We start from the raw sequence: 12,564 nt of genomic DNA on the forward strand, positions 1-12,564 counted from the left end.
TGGCTACACCTACTCCTGGGCAGATTAATTTGCGGGGTCCCATGACTCCTGAACAATATAACCTAATGAAGTGGGAGAAGGATATTGAGGAGAGGAACAGACCTTTGACTGATGAAGAGCTTGATGCCATATTCCCATCAGAAGGTTATAAGATTTTGGATCCTCCAGCTTCATATGTGCCCATTAGAACCCCAGCAAGAAAGCTCCTTGCCACGCCCACTCCAATGGGTACTCCGCTTTATCAAATACCAGTGGAAGACAGGAATCAGCAGTTTGATGTAGGGAAGGAGCCTGCTAATGGGTTGCCGTTTATGAAACCAGAGGATTATCAGCATTTTGGAGTCTTATTGAATGAAGAAAATGAGGAAGAGCTATCACCTGAGGAGCAAAAGGAAAGAAAGATTATGAAATTGTTACTTAAAGTGAAAAATGGTACCCCTCCCCAGAGAAAGACTGCATTATGGCAACTCACTAACAAGGCCAGAGAATTTGTTGCTGGCCCTCTATTCAACCAGATTTTGCCTTTGCTTATGCAGCCAACACTGGAGGACCAAGAACGCCACCTTCTGGTGAAAGTTATTGACAGGGTGCTTTACAAGCTTGATGAGTTGGTTCGACCTTTTGTGCACAAGATTCTTGTGGTTATTGAGCCACTCTTGATTGATGAAGACTACTATGCACGTGTTGAAGGGAGAGAGATTATTTCAAACTTGAGCAAAGCTGCTGGATTGGCTACTATGATTGCTGCCATGAGACCAGATATTGACAATATCGATGAGTATGTGAGGAATATGACTGCTAGGGCTTTTAGTGTTGTGGCTTCAGCCCTAGGTATTCCTGCTCTACTGCCATTCCTGAAGGCCGTGTGTCAAAGTAAGAAGTCATGGCAAGCCAGGCACACAGGTATTAAAATTGTTCAACAGATAGCCATTTTGATTGGTTGTGCTGTGCTGCCACACTTGAGATCTTTGGTGGAGATTATCGAACATGGTCTCGATGATGAGAATCAGAAGGTCAGAACAATTACCGCTCTATCTCTGGCAGCTCTTGCTGAGGCTTCAGCTCCATCTGGTATTGAGAGTTTTGACTCTGTGTTGAAACCTTTGTGGAAAGGTATCAGATCACACCGTGGAAAGGTCTTGGCTGCATTCCTGAAGGCCATTGGATTTATTATTCCACTGATGGATGCTCTATATGCTAGCTACTATACAAAAGAAGTCATGTTTATTTTGATTCGAGAGTTTCAGTCACCAGATGAAGAAATGAAGAAGATTGTTCTGAAAGTGGTTAAACAATGTGTTAGCACCGAAGGTGTAGAGGCTGACTATATTAGAAGTGATATTCTTCCAGAGTTCTTTAAGCACTTCTGGGTTAGGAGAATGGCTTTGGACAGGAGAAACTACAAGCAACTTGTGGAGACTACTGTAGAGATAGCTAACAAGGTCGGTGTTGCTGACATAGTGGGTAGGATAGTGGAGGATCTAAAAGATGAGAGTGAACCTTATAGGCATATGGTCATGGAGACGATAGAGAAAGTGGTGACCAACTTAGGGGCATCTGATATTAATGCTCGTTTGGAGGAGCTTCTGATTGACGGTATTCTCTATGCTTTCCAAGAGCAAACTAGTGATGATGCCAATGTGATGCTTAATGGTTTTGGTGCTGTGGTTAATGCTCTTGGCCAAAGGGTCAAACCTTATCTCCCTCAGATATGTGGTACAATTAAGTGGCGTTTGAATAACAAGAGTGCTAAAGTAAGGCAGCAGGCTGCTGATTTGATCTCCCGAATTGCTGTGGTTATGAAACAGTGTGGAGAGGAGCAGCTTATGGGTCACCTGGGTGGGTTTTGTATGAGTACCTTGGAGAGGAGTATCCTGAAGTTCTGGGTTCAATCCTGGGAGCACTCAAAGCCATTGTTAATGTCATTGGTATGACTAAGATGACTCCTCCAATTAAAGTTCTGCTCCCAAGATTAACTCCTATATTGAAAAACAGGCATGAGAAAGTGCAGGAGAACTGCATTGATCTTGTGGGACGTATTGCAGACCGTGGAGCAGAATTAGTTCCTGCGAGAGAATGGATGAGGATATGCTTTGAGCTTCTGGAGATGCTCAAGGCTCACAAGAAAGGAATTCGAAGAGCCACTGTTAACACCTTTGGGTACATTGCCAAAGCTATCGGACCTCAAGATGTCTTGGCTACTCTTCTGAACAATCTTAAGGTTCAAGAGCGTCAGAACCGTGTCTGCACAACCGTGGCTATTGCAATTGTTGCAGAAACTTGTTCACCTTTTACTGTTTTGCCAGCACTCATGAATGAATATCGTGTTCCAGAGCTTAACGTGCAGAATGGTGTTCTGAAATCTCTCTCTTTCCTCTTCGAGTATATCGGTGAAATGGGGAAGGATTATATCTATGCTGTTACACCTCTCCTTGAAGATGCTCTTATGGACCGGGACCTGGTTCACAGGCAGACAGCAGCATCTGCTGTGAAACACATGGCCCTTGGTGTTGCAGTATTAGGCTGTGAAGATGCATTGGTGCACCTTATGAATTATGTGTGGCCTAATATCTTCGAAACCTCACCTCACGTCATCAAACGCTGTTACAGAGGCTATTGAATGGATGAGAGTTGCTTTGGGTGCTGCTGCAGTGCTGAACTATTGTTTTCAGGGTCTGTTCCACCTAGCAAGGAAGGTCAGAGAAGTCTACTGGAAGATCTACAATTCTCTTTATATTGGAGCACAGGATGCTCTCGTTGCAGCTTACCCCACCCTGGAGGATGAAGGAGAGAACGTCTATAGTAGACCTGAGTTGCTGATGTTTGTGTAAAGTTAGATGATGCAGGTCAGATTTGTTATATAATGTCCTATGCTACATTGCTACTTGACCTATGTTAATGTAAACTGTTGCCCTGTTGATAATCTAAACTACTACTTATTTTTATCCCTACATAATTTTACTTCGTTTTTGTTTAGTCTTAATTGCTTTTTTCTTTTCTGTCGTTTCTAATTAGTTTGCTGTGATCACTACTCTGCATATTTCCCCTTCAAAGCACTAATTATCTGTCCTCCGGAAATGAACAAGTCATGTTATACTTCCTGCTTCCTCTATCTAGGATTAACATATTTAAATTAGTAAACGAACACTTAATACTGGTGGGGGCAGTATTGTATTCGGTTTCAAGTGGACATTCATGGCAGCCAAATAAGTGAGATCCACCTTGAGGAGTAGGGGGGCTGTGGGAGAACTGTGTTGCTCATCGACTTAAACATTAATCCTTACCTCTTAAAAAGTGGGAAACTTCCAACTATTTTGCTTAGGGATAGTGAACTCCGAGTTTCTCATTGAAGCGTTCTCTGAGCTTCATCCATTGAAGTTACTTCTTCTAAGGTAAATTTTTTTTCCTTCTCCATGGAGTATTAATCTGATAATCTAGGGTTTTGTTTCACAAAGTGTTTCATGTAGTTGTCAATATAATCAATTAAGGGTTCTTTGTGGATTATTGGACTATTTTTCTAATCACTCAGGTTATCTTATATCGAATAATTCTGTTGCTACCTTTTGGCTTTTGCTATGCAATTTACGTTGATTAAATGCAGAGATTTATGTGATTTTTTGCGTTGTATCTAACAATTGAGTCATATTATGAATTTTGGCCGGAAATATCCCAAATTTTACCCTAACTCTACTGTGAACTTGCAGTCCAAATTTTGAAACTTGGAGACTTGGGAAACCCCATCAGTTTCCCTTAAATGTTTCTTTCTCCTTGTCTTCGATTTTCAGCATTACAGAGTAGTTACAAGTACGAGTATAATTAGACCTTGGACTGTGCCATCCCGGTAATCAAACCTTAAATATATGTTTTTTAAATTTGTATTGCCAAATTATTCAATTAAACAGAGTTGGGTTTTAGGATTGCTAGAAAATTTTAACATCTATAATAGTCTCTTACTGTAGTACAATCTGAGGAGTACAATTTGTTCTTTCCTGCAGTCTCTTGCTTATTAGCATATTTCTATACAAGTGAGTATGAAGGAGTGGTAATCAATTATCTGAATGTGAACTGCATATGAACGCTCCCTTAATTTTAAGATTTTTGCCAGCTTTCTGAACTCTTGAGTCTTTTTTTTATTTTTTTTGTTATAGATGGAGCCATAGGGTTTTGATCCTAGAGATACATTTCTTGTCTCATGTTTTGATTTTGACCATATTTGATTCCATTTGTTGGTTGATTAACTTTGGAAGTTCTCTTTCCATTTTGGTAGTACAGAAATTGTAAATTTGACATTGAGGCTACTCTTCATTTCTTGTGATGAACCGTTTTGACCTGACAATGAAATAGTTGATCATATAAGTTTTATCCAAGTACCATTTTTTACAGATCATATACCATTCTACCTCCTTTCTTCTGTCAAAGTCTTATTGTTGATTTATCCATCCCTCCATGATCTCTCTAATTTGTTATTTGTTAGATGTTTCATGTGATTTTATTTGAATGGTATTAGATACCTCAGTAGTCCTAGACGTAAACTACTTTGTATTACAAACAACAATTCAGCAGGGTTTTCATGATTTCAGATTTAGGCTCTTAATTTCAAAAGTTATCTGTTATGCAATTTTCAGCTTATAGTCCTCTGTTCTTGTATATTTAGCCATGCTGAATAGATAGCGGGAAAGAAAATCTGCTTATCTTAAAATGCTGTTATTAGTTGGTTATATCTGATGGTAGCTTTTGAGATTATTGAAAACAGACCTGGTACCTTATCAGTTGGGTTTGATCTGCCAGGCTGCTAGCTAATCAATGAAGATTAGAGCCTGCTAGCTGATTTGTAATAACATTCGAATATATGAGCTGAATAATAAGTTTGCAGGAAAGACATGAAATATTCAAGAAAGCTTAAGTGATCAAGTCTTTACAGCTAAATCAAACTCGAGCTTTGAAACCACAAAGCCATCCATGTTTCTCTATATTTTATCCCTAAGAATTTTAATGAAAAATGAACATCAAATAATGAGAAGAAGGAAAAAAAAAAAAAAAAAAAAAAAAAAAAAAAAAAAAAAGCATTGGATTAAAAGTATAAAAAATACTGTATAATAATATCTCATCTCACAAGGGTGTTATTGTATTCATACAGCCAAATATTACAGGTAATCCTTGCTAAAACGCTGAACATAAGCAACAATACTAGAAACTGGGAAGCAAATTAACACAAGTATCAACTCAAAAAAATTTCCCTTTAACTTCTCCTATGCCTCTGTGATCTCTTAGCTCTTGTCTTTGACCTTCCTTTGCTTCCAAAAGTCTCAACAAACCAAACATGATGTCGATCAGTTACATAGATTTTCCCAATGACGTAGCCTATTATAAACCCACTTACACACCCCAATGATCTAATGATCCAATCAATCAACTTTGTGTCCTCTTCAATCATCTCATCATTTGTCAACTGTTGTGGTGGTGGTGGTGATGGCATGGAGTCTTTCTCGCACTTCTGAGACAACGGAGCTCCGCACAATGCCAAGTTCCCAGCAAAAGAGCTGTTGTCAAAAGTATTGAATTGTGCTCCTTGAGGTATTGGTCCAACAAGGCGATTGTGTGAGACATTGAAGATCCCAAGAAAGGTTAGCCTTGTCAACTCTCGAGGGATCACTCTTGAAAGCATGTTTTGAGAGAGGTCTAAAGACTCGAGGTTTGTAATGTTTGCTAGAGAAGATGGGATGCCACCAACAAGATTGTTGTTGGATAAATTAAGAGCTTGCAGTCCTCCAAGATCCCCAATGACCTTAGGAATTCTACCAGTGAACTTATTGCTTGAAATATCAATTACTCGCACTACAGTCAATATCTTTGTGTAAAATGTTTCGCTTCCCTTATGTGTGATGGTGATAACATAATTGTAAGCCTCGTCGTAAAATGCATAGCCACTGCCATTGAACCTAAAATTTAATCTAAAAACGGAGTTGGATGAGTTTGACAAGTTTTCATTTGAAACTGTCATTGCAACCAAACTTTGAACATACCTAGATGGCAATTTACCAGTAAAAAAATTATAAGACACGTCAATTATACGCAACGAATTAAAGTTATGACCCGGACTAGGCAATGAGGTTGTTATTTTCCCGTAGAAGTTGTTATACCTCAGGACAAGAACTTGCAACTTGGGAAGACTTCCTAACCATGATGGAAAAGTATCATTAATACGATTTCTTCCGACATCAAGTACCTCAAGCAACATACAATTGAGTAATGACTTTGGGAGCTTGCCTTCAAATTCATTTTGGCTTAAATTAATCATGTTTAATTTACATGATTTTGAGAACGTTTGAGGAATGGCACCACCAAATTTATTGGCTCGTATGTTCAAAACTTGCAAAGAACCACTAAGTTGACGACCAATGCAACTTGGAATTTCGCCTATAAGATTGTTTTGAGATAAGTCGAGGTAGACCAAAGAAGTTGCACGGCATATTTGATTGGGAATCACTCCATGGAATTCATTATTTGAGACTTGATAAAGTTGTATCGAACTTGGAGGAATTGGAAGAGGCCCTCGCAACTTATTATCACTGAGATCTAAGGACACCAGATTATCCCATGGGATATAAACTACAGGATGTTCAAAACCTGTTAAAAGGTTTTTAGAAAGGTTTAATAACACAAGACTATCTCTAGTTGTGTCCACAAACCATTGCGGAATTTCACCTGTGATGTTGTTTCCCCATAGTGATAGTAACTTTAGCTCATCTTGATGATGTAGAAACTTTGGGAACTCGGTCAAGTTGCATGATTGAAGACCCAAAATGTCAAACTTCGAAAGAGACGAATTGGTGCTTACATCAGGAGAAAATGTTAGGCTAATACCGGACAACGCTAAAACACGAAGATTTGTGAGTTTCATAAATGAATCAAACTTGGCTACCGAGTCCCTAAATGACAATAATAATGCCTTAAGATTAACAAGGTTAGCAATCGAGGGTGGGATTGGACCTTCTAACTGATTACCATAAAGCTCTAAAGTTTCTAATTTGGTTAGATTCATAAGCCAACTTGGCAGTGAGGATGTTAGCAAGTTGTTACTAAGATCTAAAGAAGTGAGTCTAGTAAAGTTAGATAGAACAAGTAGTATGTCATTGCCTAAATTCATGTTACTAAGGCGTAGTTGAGTGAGCGAGTTTAGCTTAGGCAACCAAGATTTCAATGTTTTAGCATTTCCAACATTTATCATGTTTGATAGACCTAAGAAAGTAAGGCGTGTTAGATTCATGATAGAACTAGGGAGATCACCACTAAAATAATTGCGACCGAGGTTTAGAATAGTGAGGTTTGTCAAGTTACCTATTGAAGATGGGATTTTTCCAAAGAATTCACAATCTTGTAGGTCTAGTATAGTTAAAGAAACAAGATTTCCAAGCGAAGCTGGCAACTCTCCTGAAAATTTTGTTGCATCAATACTTATAATACGAAGAGGACTATTAGAATGAAATTCAGGAAGATATCCTCCTAATTTTGGATTGAAATTCAATGAAACTACTTCAAGATTTGGTAGTTGGAAAATATTTGCTGGGAATTCACCCAATAGATTGCAATAATTGAGGGAAATAGCTTTTAAGGAAGTTCGGGTGCTTAAGATAAGGGGTACCTCAGACGATATGTCAACCATGTCAAGATAAAGATGGGTTAAACGAGTTAAATTATTAACCAACTTCTCTAGACTCATATCAACAAGTTTTAGATTAAACTTTTGATCGATACTAAAGGAAAGATCAAGAAAAGAGAGGTGGGATAATTTTGAAATATCTGATGGAATTTGACCACTGAAAACTGAGTCGAAGAGGTTAAGATGTGTGAGCTTGTATAGACGACCAATGTTAGTGGGGATTCGAGAGTAGTTGAAGTTATTATAAGAAAGATCAAGCTCATGGAGATGACTAAGGCTAAAGAGTGTGCTGTTACGAGGGAAGGACCCGTAAAGGCAGCTGCTACTGAGGTCGAGGCCAATCACATGACCCGTCTTCTCATTGCACTTGACACCATCCCACCTACAGCAATCACCACTTACAGTTGCATTTTCCAAATGACGATTGTTTGACTCATCATGCCATGACTTCACCTTTGGATATGCAACAGTGGAAGATGATGCAGAGCAATTAAGAAGAAAGCTTTGCTTGAAATGAAGCAAAGCAGACTTCTCGTGATCATGGCACAATGGTTTCGATTGCTGCAAGGAAGGGGGGTTAGAATTAGTAAGCACGAAGAAATCGATAACAAGTACTGCTAAAGGTAAGACTAACAGGGATATGTATGTAGTAGACAACCTGAAACACATGGTGATTGTTACAGTATGTTTGATTTTGTGAGTAAGATGAAACTTTTTTCTTGACATAGTAACAGGAGAGGAAGAGGGTGGCTTTTATAAATGTAAATGGTAACTTAGCTTGAATGCACAATCTATCTGTAGTTGGTATGATGTGTGTGAATGTAAGACTGTTTGTTTTTCTTCGCACCAAATTAATTACTCCCTGGTGCATTCTACATTTGTAAGAATACTACATTTATAGCTCTATATTATAGTATGGTTCAAAAACAATTTATGAGTAGTTTCAACTCCCAACAACCAACATAATTGGTCGCACAAGTACATCTCTAGTTTTGACTTCAAGTCCAACATTTCTGCTTGAATGAAGTTTGCTTACACATGCCTTACTTGGGCTGTTTCGTAGTGTACTCTCTTGTGATTTTCTGTTGTTTCCTTTGCTCTTTCTTTATATATGCACTTTGTTAAAAAAACAAACAAAAAAAAAAATCTAGTTGCTGAAAAGTTTCGCCAATCATAAAATATGTAACACCCCAAATTATTAATGGAGTATTTTCCTTCTTTTTTTTTAAAGCGCATTACTTTTCTACGGACATCATCTTTTAGTTTTTATTAGTATTATATTTCTCTCCTCCCATTCTCCATATTCCTACTTTTTAAAATTTCCCAACAAACCCCACTTACACAATATTTTACTCCATTCAACTCACCTCCCTAATAAGCTTCCCATGTATAGTTATGTAGCCAATAACCAATTGCACAGGTTCAACATCACAAACAAAGTATTTCTGCCAATACAAGGATGCCACAAGAAAATTTGTCCTAGCAAAGTCACTTGATGTTAATTTGGATTTTACAAGTACATAATTCAACTGTACACACAATTGTTAATTTGTTATGGTGTGATAATTTCCTAATTGGATGGTTATGATAACTATTCACATACAAATCGAATCTCTCAAATTAAATTTGCAAAGTTTGCATACAAGGAGAAGACCATCCTAGCATTCTGTTTTGCCTTGTGTCCAATAGCCCAATGTGAAGGGCTTGCAAAGGGTTGCAACTCATTCGGAACTTCATCCATCAATTACTTGACCCCCCTGGCCTTGATAGAGAGCAGGGAGAAAGAAAGTGCCCCTTCTGCTGCAGTAATGCCCACTGTAATCACTGGTTCTTTGACCATCCATAAGTGTCCTCTGTGCCGCTTTTCACTCTTTTTCTGCGCTCAGCAATCATTTCTGAATATGCCTGAAAGATAAAGAAAATAATGTTTTTCATTGTGTATTCGTATAATCATAAACATGATTCCTCTTCAAAGCTTGCCAAAACTTAAGTGTTTTCAATCCAATACAATGGCTTCTATAATTTTGGTTTACCTCACATAAGAGGTGTAAAAGAGAGGGTTGCTTAATTCATAAAATTGCATATCACATGGTTATTTGGGAATTCAGAAAACTTAAAGGTGTATGTAGTGAATTTTGAAGGAGCATAGTGGGCTATCTGGCCAATCTCGGTATACTAGGGTTGTGATTTGCAAGTCGTGCATATTATAGTTATAGATTTGGAGTTTCTCATGTACAAGAAGCACTGAGTAGGAAAAGTTAATCGATCAATCAGCAGAGTACTAAACCAGTCTCTGTGCCTTAGTTGGAGTTTGACTATTTTATAGCTAAGAGGAAATGAAAAAAATGGAGCAGTTTGGGGTGTTCGGTTTACAGAATACAGATCCTTCAAACCCAGTAAAAATATGCTTCACTTTGTATGTCTATTGCAACTGTCAAAAAACTTGACAGCATACATCAACAAAGACTGAAAAGAGGACATTCAAAGTCTACAGGTGAGCATGTTCAGCTTTCATTGAACCAACACAGGACCAACTGTATATATTGAGTATTGACCATATGTAATATTGAAGTTGTAACAGAGAAGGAAGCTCAAACCTTAGGGTATGAATATAGGAAGATGTACCACCATGCAAAGATTGCAGAGGAAGCTAAAGCAGTAACAATAACGGAGTGCAGAACTAACCAGCTGCATGCAATCACCAATACTCCAGTCAGGGCTATTGTCCATGGCTGACACCTACCACATAATTGAAGAAAAAAAAATCTGTCAACCATTATTGAACAATTCCGAAAATTAAAAAAATACAAAAAAACAGAAAGATAATACATTTGTGGTCACTGCTCAGTATCAAAGATGTAATTCTCAAATTACTAAGGTAACATATTATTTCTTTGTCAAACTTGAAAAGTTGTGCTGTATACTTGTAATTAGTCTGCATCTGAAAGACAATTAACATCAAAATGTATCCTCATATGGAGACTAGATGTTTTCTTGCAAACTCTTCAAATCACTGGTATGCTGCATGATTAGACCACATGTTTTCTAGCATACTCTTCAAATCACTTGTAAATTTCAACACACACAAAGTAATCACATCTCCCTTATGGATAACTGGGACAACTGAGGCTGAAGCATAGAGTATATTTGCAGTAATTCTAATAGCTGATCTCTTGTAATAAGTTTCCCTCAAAGGCTGAAAAAAGGAAACAAGAAATTCTCTTGCTATGGGTCATATTATAGTGATATGGAATCATGGAAAGATCACAATTGATGGTATAGGGCCCTTTGGGCTGACAAGCAAATCAAGAGACTGAAGATGGTAACAGGGAGTCCCGATCGATAAATCATACTTGGTATATCATAATAACCATCAAAGAGTTCTAAATCCTCCAGACCTAGGCTAGACAAAAATGAGAATCAGGACCCCAATTTTTATTGATTCGGCAAAAGGTTCTCATTCAGGAGCTGTGAGTCTGTGAAGCAGGAGTAAAAAAAAGTAGCAATGTCTTCAATTGCCCACCATCCAATCTACCAACATACTACTGTAACCTTCCCCATCCAGAAGGCTCCTCAAGGTCATTAGAGTTTGGCCTTTGCTTGCCCAACTCGCTATTTAATACGAAGTAAATAGAAAGAATCAAAGGTATTTGGAAAATTGGAAAGATTCGTTAATTTATTGCAATTCTTTCTCCAATTTAGCATAATACACTTAAAACCAAAAGGAAAACAAGGAAAAGTGTGAAGCCAAAACCATTATCATCCTCAAATAACCCTATGGGCATACAAATCATACTTCGAATAAACCAAAAAGACTTCAAGCTACAAATTGGAAACCACTGGTCTACCACCCTATCTTCCTTTAAACAATTAATGAACTAACCATTCAACCGAGCTGCACAATACACATTTAAAGCCTTTTTACCCCTTCTTCATATCCAAGCTCAAATCTCATACTTGTACTAGATATACTGAACAAATCCTAAACTACTCCTGGTACGCCAGACAGGCATACTTGTGGGTTTCGACAGGCATCGATTTTCTGGTTTCTCCCCTCACAAACTGTATAGAAGAGCTGCTGTGATCACTATAATTTTATATTTCTTCCAACTAATTGGTCAACACTCAACAATGTATGAGAAGAGAGCCTCTTAAATGGCATTTCATATTTTCAGTACTAAACAGTGTATATAGTATACAAGTATATGGTACATTCTTGTATAATCAAATATGAATGCTAAAATATACAGTAACAAACAATTCCACAAGTTCATCAAACAAACAAGAAAAAGTGCTCAATGACAACAATTGACATTCACTTAATTAAGCTATTTAACACAAAGCAATGATTTTTTCAGCAAAACAAGGAAAATTAACTAGTTATATACTAATTGCAACAAAAAAAAAAAAAAAAAAAAAAAAAAAAAAAAAAAAAAAAAAAAAAACTAAAAATTGAGTAATTATAAACAAATCAAAGAAATTGCAGCTGTCAAAAATTTAATCAAAAATTAAAAAGGTGGGTTACAAATAGAAATAATACCAAGAGGGTTTGGTGTCCCAAACAGAATCATATTCGAGGGAGAGAGAATTGAGGTAACCTTCCATATCATTAACGACGCCATTTTCATCCTTGAACATACGATCAACCTCACCTGGGTCATTGGACTTGCTTCTCAATTTCCTAGTTTTACTGCGGAATTTAACAGATTGAAGAGCACCCAATGACAATTTTGGGCATGAAATTTGATTATAAAGCTGGGATTTTGTTGAGGGCAAGTGAAGAAGATGAGTTTGTAAGGGATGAGAGAGAGAAATTAGTGGAAGAGCAGCCATTTTTAAGCTCTATATTCAAGATTATCTTTGGTCACTCGAATTCCCAATATACAAAGTGCCCACGCAGCCAC

At 37.5% G+C, this 12,564-nt stretch overlaps 2 protein-coding genes and 1 pseudogene across 3 annotated transcripts in view; 1 reads left to right on the plus strand and 2 right to left on the minus strand.

The window, feature by feature from the left end:
- The window catches only part of LOC145590684 (uncharacterized), a 4,619-nt pseudogene extending 1,682 nt beyond the window's left edge, over positions 1-2,937 (plus strand). Inside the window, exon 2 of the transcript XR_014102128.1 lies at positions 1-2,937. This exon is cut by the window's left edge and continues 1,121 nt beyond it. The product of XR_014102128.1 is annotated as an uncharacterized LOC145590684 (transcript).
- Positions 2,938-4,813: 1,876 nt separating this feature from the next.
- Positions 4,814-9,401, minus strand: LOC145577820 (receptor-like protein 6). The gene is made up of 3 exons (XM_081635259.1): positions 9,315-9,401; positions 9,028-9,189; positions 4,814-8,221 (listed from the first exon to the last, which is right to left on the minus strand). The coding sequence occupies exons 1-3, from the start codon at positions 9,399-9,401 to the stop codon at positions 5,240-5,242; spliced, it is 3,231 nt and encodes a 1,076-aa protein (XP_081491385.1). The 3' UTR covers positions 4,814-5,239.
- On the minus strand, positions 9,123-12,564 carry LOC145590692 (uncharacterized). Its single transcript, XM_081647099.1, has 3 exons — positions 12,201-12,564; positions 10,258-10,399; positions 9,123-9,565 (listed from the first exon to the last, which is right to left on the minus strand). Exons 1-3 carry the CDS (start codon positions 12,491-12,493, stop codon positions 9,482-9,484), a joined length of 519 nt encoding a protein of 172 aa, XP_081503225.1. The 5' UTR covers positions 12,494-12,564; the 3' UTR covers positions 9,123-9,481.

Source organism: Chenopodium album, chromosome 2 (assembly GCF_948465745.1).
Source record: "Chenopodium album chromosome 2, dcCheAlbu1.1, whole genome shotgun sequence".
NCBI classification, from domain to species: Eukaryota; Viridiplantae; Streptophyta; class Magnoliopsida; order Caryophyllales; family Amaranthaceae; genus Chenopodium; species Chenopodium album.